The 15,586-nt window shown below is 35.4% G+C and overlaps 1 protein-coding gene across 3 annotated transcripts in view; it reads right to left on the minus strand.

Annotated features, from left to right (window-relative positions):
• Positions 1-15,586, minus strand: part of LOC150103013 (DNA-dependent protein kinase catalytic subunit-like) — an 847,149-nt gene that overhangs the window by 210,200 nt on the left and 621,363 nt on the right. The window contains exons 42-43 of one of the 3 annotated variants that reach the window (XM_090397443.1): positions 9,789-9,973; positions 5,664-5,744 (exon numbers count right to left, since the gene is read on the minus strand). In XM_090397443.1, coding sequence (XP_090253569.1) covers positions 5,664-5,744; positions 9,789-9,973 — 266 coding nt within the window. Of the gene's footprint in view, positions 1-5,621; positions 5,745-9,788; positions 9,974-15,586 lie in introns of all 3 variants that reach the window. The other 2 variants (XM_090397442.1, XM_090397444.1) reach the window with 2 other exon arrangements.

The raw sequence follows: 15,586 nt of genomic DNA on the forward strand, positions 1-15,586 counted from the left end.
GGTATTAGACATGAGGAAGAAATGAACAAGAGAGTTAGTCATGATTGCGGGGACAAATCATCTAAGTGGACATAAGGAGGATGTGAGGATGAATATCAGGAGGATATTGAGAAGAGTGAAAGATAATAGTGTAGTAAGAACGGTTGTCAATTGTGTTGCTGAGGTATGGCAATGATCAGTTGCGATGGAGATGCAAAATCATGAAAGATATGCTAGCGGAGCTGTGTGAAGAGAAGGGAGTAGAGTTTGTGGGAGTGTATGGCATGTGTTTGAGGGAAGAATGAAATTATACAGGTCTGAATAGGTTGCATCTGAATGGCTTTGGAGTGAGTGCACTGGAGAAAGTGTTGCTGGATGGAAGTACAATGTGTGCTATGTGCAGGAGATCCAAACAAAGAGATGAAGGGAAAAATCAGGAGAATGGTATTGAATAGACAGAAGTGCATGGCAGTGGAAACAGTAATAGTGTGAGAGATGAAGAGAGAATGAGAATACAAGAGGAATGGGGAAATGGGGGAAGCCTGGGTTGACAGGAAGACATGGCATAGGGAGAATGGATGTTGAAAGTGGCAGTGAATGTGTGTGTGTGTGTGTGTGTGTGTGGTGCCTTGGATAGAACTGGTTATAGACCTAAAAATGAATTACTGTGTTGTTTGCAAATGCCAGAAGTATCAGAAATAAGGGAGATGAAATGGTTTCACTGATTGAGTTGATTTTCCCCAAAATCATTGAAATAAGTAAAATATGGTTGAATGAAGATGATATTCTAATAGGAATAAAAATGGAAAGATACAGTATTTTTTGAGGATTGAAAGGACAAGAAGAGGAGGGGGGAAGTGCTGATGATGATAGCAGGGGAATTATGTCCACTTAAGGTAGACATGAAAGAGAGAAATAGTGACAATGGTTATGAGGCAGAGTGGTTCAACGTGGAGGTTGACAGGAAGACATATTTAGATGGATGTTGCTATAGGCCCTGGAGTGGAGGGTAGTGATGAAGAAATGCATAAACAACTTGGATTAGCAAACAAAGTAAGGGTAATTATTAAGGATGATTTTAATAATGGCAGTACAGATTGGAATGAAGAGATAGCATTTGGGAATAAGGAAAATGAATTTCTTTAGTTCTTGAGAGATAACTATCTCAGGCAACACGTGGAGATCAAGAGTTCCAAATCTCATCATTTCATCAGAGAATGTAATTGTGAGAGGGGTTTCACACTTTCCTCTGGTGGTGAAAGTGATCATGAAGTGATCACCTGGTTGTGGCTAGCCATATGCAGACTTTTGTGAGGAAAGGATATATGTGGAATTATAAGGCTGGTGATTATGTCAAGCTTAGGAGACAGCTTGGAGCTATAACATGGAATGAAGAACTGAGTGGCAAGGAAATAAATGCTGCATGGGAACTCACAAAGGAATATATAACAGCATCAAGGTGTAAATATATTCCGAAGGCCAAAAGGCTGAATAATGTAGGTGTAAAATGGATGGATGTGGAGCTTAAGGCATGAAATCTGGAAAAAGAATGTACTTTGGAGGAAGTACAGGATGTAATAATCAGTTACATGAACAGTAAAAGAACAAGCCAGGAGAGTGACTCAGTTAGTAAGGAAAATAAAAGTGCAGTCATAGCAGAAATTGCAAATCAGGTGAAGAAAACCATAGAGAGTTTTTTTAGATATGTGGCATGAACTATAAAGCTTGCCACTGCTGCTAATAAATATTTCTTCACTAGTTCCCGTACACTGGTAATATCTCTCTCTTCCAAATCTTCCATCCATGGCACTGCATCAAGCTAATTTCTAAGATTATTATTATTATAATCACCTGCCTTATAATTCCACATAAATTTCTTTATTCTCAACATTTCTTCACTTCTACTCATCCTCCAAGTCAGGTTCTATAATGCCAGGACCAAATCTCAAATTCTTGAGCTTTGTTTCTTCTGATGCATGTTTATTGAGACATTTTCCTCAAGAACACAAATTCCATTCCCTTACTACTACATGCTGTTCCATCTTCCCAATGTATACATTGGGAAGATGGAACAGCGTTAAAAGTAGTTAAAATCTCCAATAATAATCACTCATTTTGCACTTGCCAAACTTGATTGCCTAAACAATTATGCTCCTCAAACTCCATTTCCCTGGCATATAGCAACATCCTACCAAATATCTTATTTCGTCTGCCCCACTTTACACCATTTACTCTCAAAACCATCAGTGCCATTTCCCTTGAACTCCTCTGCTCTGAGAGGACACAAGTCATCACTTAACATAAGCCATACTCAACCACTGTGGTTGCCCTTCCTATCCAGCTGAATATATATATCATGATCATCATCATCAGCCATTATCAATCCACTTCTGGATGAAGGCCTTTCCAAGATTACTCCAAAACTGTCTATCTATGGTTTTCTCTTTTCCCATACCACTCCTGCAAATCTGATGATATCATTAATCCACTGTGATTTTGGTCGGCACTGTGATAATTTTTCCTCTTGTAGAATCCAATCCAGTACTTCTTTTGTCCATCGTATCTTGTCTTCAAGCAAAATATGTCCAGCCCATTGCCACTTCAGATGTTTCACTCTTCCTATGACATCAGACTTATTCATGTATTCCTTTTGTGATCCAGATCTGTGATACCAAGCATACTTCTTTCCATACTAAATTGTGTTGTTCTTAATTTTGAATTTCCTTTGCCTTTAGTGTCCATGTTTCACAGCCATATGTCAATATAGAAAGAATACATTGGTTAAAAACTTTTCTCTTCAGGCATAATGGTGGTTAGCTTTTGAATATAGAATGTAATTTCCCAAATGCTTTTCATCCAAGCATCGTGTGTCTTTTAACTTCGTCCATGCTATTTTGTTCCACTGATATATGTTTTTCTAAGTATATGCAATGATCTACTTGTTTAATTTCATCATTATTGATTTTTATCATTTCTAGTTGGACATAGCTATTAGCTGGCCTGGCTGGCTGCGTGGTTAGTGTGTCTGCTCTCCAGCCAAGAGGTTGGGGGTTTGAATCCTTCCATGGGCATGGGTGTGTCCTGCAAACTCTGTGTGGAAAGGGAATCTGTGACCCTACCACTTATTCTAGCAGAAGACTTCACTCTCAAAACCCTGTGAGGTATGGGAACGACTAATGGGTTGATAGTTCATCAAGTTTTTTATTTCACCTTTTTTTTTTATATGTATCATAATTAGGGTAGCCTTCTTCCATGTTCTTGGTACATCATTTTTCTTTGGATAATAAATAGTTTCACTAAGATTTTGTAGATCATTTCTCCACCTGCTTTTAGAAGTATAGCTTAACTCCATCCTCACCTGCAGCTTTTCCATTTTGTAAGCTTTGGATGCTCCACATAATTTTCTTCTGGTAGAATCTGTGGTACTTCAGCTATTTTTGTAGTTGTCTTCTTCTTCTTCATTAATTCATCATCCTGATATAATACTGAGTAAAATTCTTCAATTCTTTTTGCTATAGCATATCTATCTCTGGTTATGGTCCAATCTTGTAATTTACTGCAACCATCTATTTACTGCTGTTTGGCTTTTTTTGAGACTACAGTTGTTTTCAATTGTTTGTTGTATGAATTTACAATTGAATTTTCTTATTTCTTCATGATATGTTTTCTGATCATTATTACAATTCAATATTTTCAATTTTATTCTGTAGGTTATTGATTGTTTCATTTCTCTTTGTTTCTTCATAAGCTGTTTTGATTCTTCAGAAATTTTGTCCTGTTTCTGTTCTGTGGTACCAGCTATTTTGAGTGAGCATTGTAAAAGGCTTTGGGTAATAATGCCATTACTTTCTGATGGATCAGCATTACCATCTATAATAAGATTTTTAAGTCTGTTGTTTAGTTCATGTTAGAATATATATTTTTTAATCTTGAGTTTGTGTATACATCTATGTTTTGATTTGATCTTCAAAACCATGTTGGCCCACTGCAGGTTGGTGAATGGCAATATTTTCCCATGGGATTGCCAGTCCCAAAACCACTGAACCACAGCTATTTATTGAATATATTCAGAGCTGCCCTAATATTCAACAGATGGTAGTCAAGGTTCCCTGTCCTTCTGCCACCTAGGGGACATGCTCAGTAGCCAGTGGGAGCCCTGTGTGTGTGTGTGTGTGTGTGTGTGTGTGTGTGTGTGTGTGTGTGTGTGTGTGTGTGTGTGTGTGAATAGTTTTGAATGAAATTCTTGAGTCTGGTGGATGTAAGTAAAAGAACTTGTACTATGCTAGCAAAGTTCACTTACCCAACACACAGAAGTGTTAGTATAATTTGTGTTGTTGTGGACTCAAGCATGGGAAAAAAAATCAATTGTCCAAAGGCAAGATTTCCAAGGCTCTTCAGATAATATATAAATCACACTAATAATCACTAATATATTTTACTGAGATTAACTTTTTGCAGTTAAATAGTTCAGAGCTTAGTCAGTACAAATTAAAAACTAAAAGATTTTTTTCTCCCCCTTGAAACACATCAAGTTAGTTGCAATTCTAGATCACTAAACCAGTGAAAACACAAGGACACTTTCTTCAAAATACACTCTACTTTAATGTTAGCACAAATCTACATGACCAGAACTGGGCAAAGAGTAAGGCTAGCAAATTTTAACCATCAAACATACATGCAGATATAATATATCATATCAACTTACTCTTCATATCTATGTTAGTTCAACAGAATATTGAGAGGAATCTCAATGTGATAAAAGGAATTCTTTACATGGTTTTTTTTCAATTGAAGGTGAGTTAGACGATCTCATATGGAGGTAGCAGGGTTTTTTCTACTGGAAACTCAAGTTTTCTTCCTGTATACAGACAAATCAGCCTTGAGAAAACACACAATTTACAGACAAAAAAATACTAGTGCTGATGGTGGGCGGTAGATGGCGCTGGTGTAGATGATGGTAGTTGTGGTTCCCTGTAGTTGGTGGATTAAGTGGTGGAGACAGAGTTGTAGACAGTAGGTGCCCTCCCTCAGTGAGTCTTTGGACTCCTTGGAGGTGTCACATAATAATAATGATAATAATAATATCACTGGAACTACAATTTCGACAGACATCTTGCATTAATGTTTTGGTTGATGTAAATATACATCATGGCTAGTCGGGTGGTCAGTGGACTGATGAGTGACCAATACAATGGAAGATGTTCTCTAATTATCCTAAGAGATTATCATGATAATGCTCAAAAGACAGAGTTCAGTATTATGCCCTCATCCCCCTTTTTAGATCTTCAAGAATGTAATTTCCATTTCAAAATTTAAAAATGAAGAAAATCTGAATATTATACTTCGACATATATTTTAATGCTAATTCATTTAAATAATAATAAAATTGCTGAATTAAAAATCAGAAAATGTTGGGTAGCATCAGTTTTGCAAAACCTGGATGGTTAGATGATACAAAACTAATGGGAGAGAGTCATAATAATCTTAAGAGTGAAAGATGATGTTAAAATCACTTTTAAGCATACATGTAAATTATATAATTCTTTATTCTCCTGTTTGTACTTTTCAAAACAAAACAAAAAAATAAAATATATATATATATATATACACACACACACACACACACACACACAGACACTCACATTTGGGTAACTGATAGCTATTTCTTTGACGATGTTCTGTACCATTTCAGATTCCGGTTTGTCAAGGATAGCCATCATCTGGTTAATCCAGCCAATAAACATCCAACAGGGAATTTCACTTGCCTAGTATTACAATAGAAATAAACATTTAATGTATATTTCTAAAAAGCAGAATATAATCACTAGTCCCTCACCCTGCCAAAAAAAAATCATAACATCTAACCCTCGATTTACATATACTCAAATGGCATGATTTCAGTTTTAAGTGGTACAATTTTGATTTAATATAGTTATGTTAAATCTACATAGAAATGCTATACAGATACTTTATACTCAATGTTATGGGTTTTGTACCCACTGACAGCATACAGCAATTGAGTATGTCATGACAGTTGCTATTCAACTGTTATGGTATACTGAGGCAACAGTCTACCAGACGTATGTGTCATTCTTAGATGTAATAATTAAGCTGTAAAATAATATTATATTCTATATAATGTAAGCTTAAATTATCTATAATTATAAGCATGTAACCAGTGCACCAGATCATCGGTTCCCAACCAGTGGCACGCATACCCCAGCGGGTACGTGCTGGGGTACGAAAAAATCATCAGTAATAGCAGAAAAACAAGTAATAAACAATATTTAAATTAAGGGGATATTAAATCCCACATTGTTTTAAAACTGAATAAGAAACTCAAAGATTGGAATCAGAGAGTTTCATGCTGAATATAGTATAGTAAACTATAAAGTATTGGCGATTACTAGCCTGAGCTAATGTAAGTAGTCCTAGTACGTAGTACAATCTCGGGCAACTCACAGAAAAGGTGGTAAAGTTCTGATTACTATTCTTGGTATTTTCCATAATGTAAAAACACATTTCCTAGGAAATGGATGCTGTTATTACATTATGATGGGAGGTCACTACCCAGACCGGTTTCAGCCTTTATTGAGGCTTCATCAGTGAGTAGCTAGACCAAATTAATACCAAAGGGTATAGCGAAAAGAACTTATACACTCTGCTATATGAGTTGTCCAAAAGGCGCACCCATTAAATTACTTAAATATAAACAGCCAATAGGCTTCATTTCAGCGATATAAACATTAATTAAATTAAGGGGATATTAAATCCCACATTGCTTTAAAACCGATTAAGAAACTCAAAGACTGGAATCAGAGAGTTTCATGCCAAATATAGTATAGTAAACTATAAAGTATCGGCGAATACTAGCGCGAGCTAAATGCAAGTAGTCCAGGAACATAGTACAAACACGGGCAACTCGTTGCAAAGGTGGGTAAAGTTCTGATCGCTATTCTTGGTATTTTCCATAATGTAAAAACACATTTCCTAGGAAATGTATGGTGTTATTACATTATGATGGGAGGTCACTACCCAGACCGGTTTCAGCCTTTATTGAGGCTTCATCAGTGAGTAGCTAGACCAAATTAATACCAAAGGGTATAGCGAAAAGAACTTATATACTCTGCTATACGAGTTGTCAAAAAGGTGCACCCATTAAGTTACTTAAATATAAAGAGCCAATTGGCTTCATTTCGGTGATATAAACATTATTTAAATTAAAGGGATATTAAATCCCACATTGGGATTTAATATCCCCTTAATTTAAATAATGTTTATATCACTGAAATGAAGCCTACTGGCTCTTTATATTTAAGTAAGTAATAAAAAATTTTACATTAAGATAGGCACTGAACAAAAGTATCAGTATTTAAAAACAGCTATTTTAAAAACAAGGGGTACAATTTATAGAAATGGGTTTAAAAGGAGTACACAAGGTTGGAAAAAGGTTGGGAACCACTGCACTAGATAATTATTTATTACTGTAAACTGTTTGAAAATAATAAAGAGACAATTGTTAAAGCATTGCTATACAAGATATACTGTATTTTACCTTTAATTATAAACTGTTTTTTAAAAAAAGTACTTCTTTTGTTTTATAGTGCATTTTGTGTATTTATACATAAAACTGAAGTGTTAAATTTATTTTCAAAAATATATAAATGTTTAATTGGGTGCAAGAGAACCTATCCTCTCATTTTCTATACAAACAATCTCGATGTGCACAATTTTCACTTACATAGTACTTTTGCAAAACCAATCTGTGTAAATCTAGGGTTAGGTGTATATACACCCTCTGTCCAAAAAGAAACCGAACTTTTTGAAAATAGAAGAAACTAGTGGCGCCACTTCTTGGATCTTTTTGTGGTCAAAAGCGCCGACCTTCATTAGTGTTGTGTCCACTGTTTCTGACATATATTTCATTAGAAGCTGAGTTATAGTGCCAAGAGTGACAGTGTGTTTTGACGAATGGTCAGTCGTCATGATAATTCATGCTGTACACGACGAATTCTCGCTATCAATTGCTTCAAAACTTAGAGATAAAACTCACCATTGACCATTTGGCGGTGGAACGAATTCTTTGTGGATAATGCCATCGGAATTGTAGAAACAAATCAGCATTGTTTTTACTTTGGACTTTTCCAAGCGACTTTTTTTCGGATGCCTCTCTTCTGGTGGTCTCCACTCAGCACTTTGTTTCAGGCTCATACTCAAATCACGTTTCGTCACCAGTAACAATCGTTTCAAGGATGTCTGAGTCCTTACGATGAAGCCTTTAATGAAGTCCTTGCAGTGTTCAATTCGATACATTTTTTGGTCATCGGTCAACTTGTAGGGAACAAATCACGAATTCAATTTACGAAGGCCCAAACATCCAGTCAAAATGTTGTGCATAGTTGATTTTGGAATCCCCAATTCATCTTCAATCAATCTCATGGACGATTTCAGGTTTTCTTTGAAGAAATCATGCACTTTTTGGATGTTAACTTGGCTCAGTCCAGTTTTTGGATGGCCAGTCTTTTCGTCGTCCTCAAGGGTCTCACGATCCACTTTGAAATCACTTAAACCACTCGTAAAGTTGAGTACGAGGTAAGCATTCATCCCTATATGCTTTTTGAAGCATTTGATGTGTTTCAGTAAAACTTTTACCAAGTTTAACATAAAAGTCAATCACAGCTCTCTGTTTGAAACTTATTTTTCGACCATTTTTCAAAACACACTGCCATTCTTGGCACTATAACTCGGCTTCTAATGGAACAAATGTCATAAACAATTGACACAACACTAATGAAGGTTGCCGCTTTCGACAACAAAAAGAACAACAGGTGGCGCCACTAGTTCCTTCTATTTTCGAAAAGTTCGGTTTCTTTTTTGGACAGAGGGTGTAAGTTTCTAATGATGTAAAAACTGAACTACCATGCAGAACATACTAGAGGTACTGCTAATCCTCAACAAAAAATATGGTAATAGAATTAGATGGAATCCTACTGCCATAATTAGATGTTATGAGAACCTGTAAGAGATGATAATGCTATGAAAGGGGGCTGTGATATCGGGAAGAAATTTAGCTTGGATTAGCTCTAAGGATTCTTTGAGTGGGACATTTGTGAATAAGGAGGAGACGTCAAAACTGACCGTTATGTCAGTATGTTGGAGTGTAAGGTTTTGTACACTGGCTTTGAAGTGGGCTGAGTTTTTTATGTGTGATGGTGTGTTGCCAGTATAGTGTGTGAGTGCTTTGGCTAAATGTTTGACTAATTTGTACGTGGAGGAATCAATGCTATCCACTATGGGACGTAATGGCACATTTTGCTTATGTATTTTTGGGAGCCCATATATATACGGGGGGTCTAGAGTTAAAAGGTTTTAGTTTGTTAGTAACTTCCACAGGCCAAGAAGTGACTTTCTTAAGGAGCCTATGGAGTTTTCTAATTTGTGAGTTGGTGGGACTGTATTCAATAGGGAGGTAAGTAGGTAAGAAAAGAAAGGAGTGAGTGGAAGAAATAGGAAAGATAGTCTATTATGTAAGAGAAGTGGCAGTGGTATCAAGGTTTGAATACTTTGTATTTATGGGATGATGTGTAATTGGCTGACTAGATGACTGAAACTAGTACTTCTTTAAAAAAAAAAAAAAGCAACATTTCAATAAAAGAATTTTTCAGTTGACTTCAAATAATGCAAAGATGAGAAGGATTATTATAGAGATTAAAACAGAACCTCATAGTGCAGTGATGGAACAGGTGGGATAAGACCCTCACCTGCCTAGAATAATGCTAATACTAAAATATTAAAACATAAACACATACCAACTGCTGAAAATTTTTGCTACAGTGAGGAGGATATGTTTCAATAACCTGCAGTAGCCGTGGAAAATACTGTATAGCCTGTGAACTTCCATATTTCATTGCACTAAGAACAGATTCCAAAAAGACTGTTGGGTACACATCTAATGGCACAGGAAGGTCATGCTCCTTTTTTACAGTATCAGATCCTAGGAATTAAGAAATAACATTATAATAATGTAATGCTAAAAAACATCAAAAATTACTTTTTACATCCGACTCTAAATGTACCAAACCTAACCGACCGAAAGAATAATTAATATAGATAATCTCTTTTAAAGCAATTTTACGATGGTGTGTTACTTGTGACGCTTTTCAGTAGTTTTTTGTCTGGTTTAGATTTCATTGAGACCTGAAAGTAACGTGTATTCCTCTATCTCAAGTTACTAGCATGACAGTAGGTATCCTAATGGTAGGGTCTTTAGTCAACCTTAGGGCAACTAGATTGCTCTTTTGGGGGGGGGGGGTAGGAGGAGTAAGAAGTACCATATTTACTCGAATATAACTCACCCTCGTGTATAACTCACACCCCTGATTTTACTTTACGAAAAAAGAAATGAAAAAGTTTCGCATATACCTTGAACACGAAAAAAAGTTTAAACATGTTCACGTTTATTGTATCACTGAATAAGGTACAGAGACATTTGAAGTCTGTGTAATATATTTCTCAACAAATAGTGCAAACAGAAACAACTAGGATAAAAATGGCACTAATTAATGAATCATATATCCCCCTCCTACAGAAGCTATGCTATATAGACTCAAGAAAAACCATGTGTTGCACCCACAAAAACAGTATCAAACTAAAAACTATTGTCCAATTTTTCAATTACATGAAATAAGAGTTTGTTTGGCCAATCTTTTTCTATCGGCATTCTCAGGGAATACAAACTAGTAAGCTAAAATGAAGGTTACAGACTAGGTTATAACTGATGGTTCTAATTCATACAAAAAAATTGGTATTGTGCGTGACAATGTGCGTGTCTCGTTAACATGATTTATTCATTATGGCTCACGACGTAATTGTTATGAAAGTTCATTTCTTTGATGTTTATTGATCTGATAAAAGTTTTCCAAATTTCTGGTAAAATTAGACCTTGATTCTTGTTTAGGTTTTCAGTTTTACGGGAGACTGTAGCTGCTTCTTTAAAGGTTCTTGAATGGTAGTTATCTTCTATGTATGGCATAAGGCTCTTATCCCACTCAATGTGATGGTTAGTAGAGGCAAATTGGCATGAAAGGCCTGAAATGTCTTGTCTTTTATTTCTGACATATCCTATGTGTTCTTTCTTTCTCGTTTCAAAGCTTCTAGAGGTCTGACCTACGTAACTAATACCACATGAGCAAGGTATATTATATACTCCAGAGTACTTGTAGAATGGGTGAGGATCTTTCGGTGATCTTAAAAATATCCAAATAGTGTTGATTGGTTTGAATGCCACTCTGATCTTATGTGGTTTTAAAAGGTTAGCTAATTTTTTGGAAAGGTTGCTGACAAAAGGAATCGTAATTGTACTGATGTATTGGACGTCATCACGTTGTCGATGTGGTATATCAGTAAAGAGAATCTTGTTATAGAGTCTTTTTGGGTAACCATTTAAAGAAAGTTCTCTGGATATTGTGGTTAATTCCGTTAGTAGGTCATCCTTATCTGTCGTATACTGTATAGCTCTTTTCTTGAGACTATGGATAATGCTAAGTTTCTGAACTATGTGATGAGCTGAGTTGAAATGGAGGTAACGTCCAGTATTTGTAGGTTTTCTGTATACAGATAGGTTGATACTATTATTGGATTGTTTCTTTATTAAAATGTCAAGGAATCGCAGTTTTTTATCTTTTTCCATTTCTAATGTGAATTTGATGGTATTGTGGAAACTATTGATTTGGTTGAGGTAATTCATTAGTTCTTCTTTCGTATGATCCCAAATGATAAAGATATCATCTACATATCTGTACCAAATTTTCGGTTTTGGAATGATCTGGGTTAAGATTTTTTTCTCTAGATCTTCCATGAATAAGTCAGCACAAGGAGGTGAGAGGGGGCTACCCATAGCTAATCCAGTGAGTTGTTTGTAGATCGTTTTTTGCCAAATAAAATACTTAGAAGTTAAACAGTGATTGAACAAAGTAGTGATGTTTCTTGGGAACAAGTTTTATTTTATCTATAAAATGTTTTGAGTTTTTAATATAAGTATCTGAGACGTGAATGTGTTGTTGTAAAATCTTCGCAAGATACTTGGACAGTTGGTAAGTGGGAGAATAGATTCCATCAACTATTGGACGTAATGGTATACCTTCTTTATGAATTTTGGAAGGCCATACAATCTAGGAGTAAGTGGGTGCATAACTGGCCTATAGAAATTATGAAAAACTAAAATCTATGCACCCACTTACTCCTAGAAGTAAAGTGGGTGCATAGATTTTAGTAATCATATGCACATCTTCATAGCTGCTCCCCTCTCTCTCTCTCTCTTCTGGCCTACCATTGCTGTCTGTTTTGCAATCTGCTTTTACTTCTCATTAGTCATTCATGAAAGGATTGTTCCTTACATATCTCAAGTCTTGTAAATTACTGATAATTTTTGAAATAATGGGAAAGAAGATGATGCTATTTGGGTAGATGACTTTGATGTTGCACACAAGGAAACTGCTCTCGAGGCCGAAAGTAGTGATAGTGAATAGGAGATTCTTGGTAAGTCATACCTATTTTCAGTTTTTTCCTGAAAACTTTAGTTTCTGAAAATCCCAACATATATCTTGCACCACGATTTTTAAGCTTTAATTTTTGGAAAAAAATTACAAGTTATATTCCAGTAAATACAGTAAGAGAGAGCAGAGGAAAGAAGAGAAGAAAGACCAGTCTATAATATATAATAGACTGGTCTTTTGTATATTATAGACTTGTTGGAATTGTATATTGTTGGAAGTAAGATTGGTCTAGCTCAGGTATCTCAGGTTTGCCATGCCAGTACTCACCAATGGGAGTCCCGGAGAATATAGTAGACCATACAGTAGAATATATAATGAAACATTGAAAATATACAGTAAAAAATATTATTAAATGTCAAAATGGATTTAAAAAAGGAAGCTCAACAATGGATTCAGCTTTCTGTTTAAAACTACTTATAGAGAAAAGAAGAGAATTTAATTTAGAAACTCATCTTTTGTTTATAGATTATGAAAAAGCATTTGACAAAATAAAAAAGCTATATATTATTTGACATATTACAAAGAATAAATATACCTAATAGTTTACTACATGCAGTATTGAATATTATTCTTAGTAGTATTATTATCAACATCTGACTTCCATGGAGTCAGAATCCCACACTCATTGTGGGAGGTACACACTATTGCACACAATGCTCATCCAACTATGCCTTAAACTGATTGAATTTGTCTACATTCACAACACACTCAGGCAATTCATTCCACTCTCCATGCACACTAATCCTTGCTCATCTACTCACAACCTCCTTATACAGTTTCCAGCAACAGCTTCTTGTTCTACCCCCCCCCCTCCATTCTATGAAGAATCTCTCTTCCATGCCAACCTGATAACTCTTGACCAGCATATATATCTCAATCTTATTTCCCCCCCCCCCTTCCTCCTATTCACAAGGCTTTGCAATTTACATTCTCTCAATCTGTACTCGTACTCCACATTCCAAAGACCACTCACCTTTATGAATCTTCTCTGGACCCTTTCCAACATATCCTCGTCATTATGAAAACCCAGCAACCAAATTTAAGCACAATAATACATATGTGGCCTGATCAAGGCCGCTTACCTGCCCATTCATGCAATCTATTCAAGTCCTCCTGTAAGGTCATAACATCTGCTTGACTCTGCATTGCTCTCCCCCAATTTTGCATCATCTGCAAACAGCTACATATCATTAGTTAAACCCATCCTGATATCATTAAGGCTTCAAGTATTTTTTTAAATTGATGTTGTCTTCAAGGTCCAAGTTTCTGCAACGTACAGTACAGACTATACATAGCATTTAACCATGCATACTCGAAGCTCTAAATTTAAATTGCAATTACAAGTGTTGGTTTCATCAGAAGAAAATTTTTTCTTGCCATTTCAACTCTAGCTTTTATTTTTGGGCTGCATTCCTCATTTACTGGCATCCGAGATATTTAAATTTTGTCACTCTATCTATTTGTTTCCCATTTAAAGAAAGTGGTAAATTAAGAATTGATTTCTTGCTTATGACCATGAATTTAGTTTTGATGATATTTATTCTTAATCCCATGTTTTCACTCTCTTCGTTCACTAGTTTGAGAAGATTTTGAATATCCTGAATATCCACTATGTGTCATCACATACTGGATGTTATTGATGATTTCACCATTTTACATTAATCCTGCCTTTCTTTCTTTTAAAATTTTTTGAAATATGGTTAAGTATATGTTAAAAAGTAGAGGCAACTGCACACATCCTTACCTTACTCCTATTTTGATGCTAATGGAGTCTGTAATAATGTAATCATCTTGAACAGATGCCTTTTGGTTCCAATATAAGTTTTCAATGATCCTGATGTCTTTATCATCTAATCCAATTCCTTTTATTAATTCAATCATTTTAGTATGTTGTAGTTCATCAAAAGCTTTCTCGAAGTCGATGAAGCAAATGAATACTTCCTTGCTTTGGTCACTACATTTTTGGAATAAGATTTTATGAGAACAGAAAATAGCCTCTCTCATTCCCAAACAGCTTCTAAAGTTGAATTGGGCATCACTGATGGTATCCATGTACTATAGATTGTAAACTTATGGTACATTAGTGGGCTAAGGATGTTTATTAATTGTCATATTTTTTTTCTCTATCTGTATTAATTTTTTATATAATCTGGAAACCAAACAGGAAACTTTTCCCAGACAATTTAAGCCTCCAATAAGCAGGGAAGTATTCTCAAACTGGATGATGAAATTTATTTCAAACATCACAATCAATCACAAACATCCATGTCCATGATGGTATTTGATCTTGTGGCCTGCTTGGTTGGAGAATGGATATGCTAACCATTTGGTCAACAAGGCCAGTGCAATAGAAGAAAACTAATATGCTTATTCAAATTACATACAAACAGGAAAGACTTTTTTTGAAATTAGCAAATTTCAAAAACCAATCGCACTGCAATAAATATGTATGGCTATGTGAAACTCTAAGATTGGAGAAATGGTAATTCTTATACCTTGAAATACTGGGACTATAAACCCTGTGATTAATTCATTCTTTGTGCTGTCTTTATTTGATTAAACCATAATATAAGAGGGAATTGAAACCAAAGGAAAGCAGGTGGCTAGTGGTTAGATGACTGCTGCTATTTAATTTGTATATACATGATATAGGGGAAAGGATTTATCAAGAAATATCCAGTTTATTGTTGATACAAAACTGAGTAGTAGGATAATTAATGAAGATGATATCAAGATAATGCAGGATTTATACAGAATTGCCATATGGGTACAAAAAAAAAAATGATTGCCAGCTTAATGTAGGCAAAGTGCATAAACCAAGTAGGTAACTTGGCTTATGCACTTTGCTTCGTCGCAAAGTGCATAAGCCAAGTTATGTACTACACTGACAAAACTTAACTAAAAGAAATTATTGAGGATAGTTATATGGGAGTGATTGCCGACAGGAAGTTGAAGTTTAGAGGGCAAACTGCAAAAGGGTTTGTATGCAAAAGTGGCAAAATGGATTACCCTGTTATTCAAGAACATACTGACAAGCAGGGATAAGGAAGGGG

Source organism: Typopeltis vanoorti, chromosome 9 (genome assembly GCF_054136105.1).
Source record: "Typopeltis vanoorti isolate ZY-2024b chromosome 9, IOZ_Tvanoo_1.0, whole genome shotgun sequence".
In the NCBI taxonomy this organism is placed as follows: Eukaryota; Metazoa; Arthropoda; class Arachnida; order Uropygi; family Thelyphonidae; genus Typopeltis; species Typopeltis vanoorti.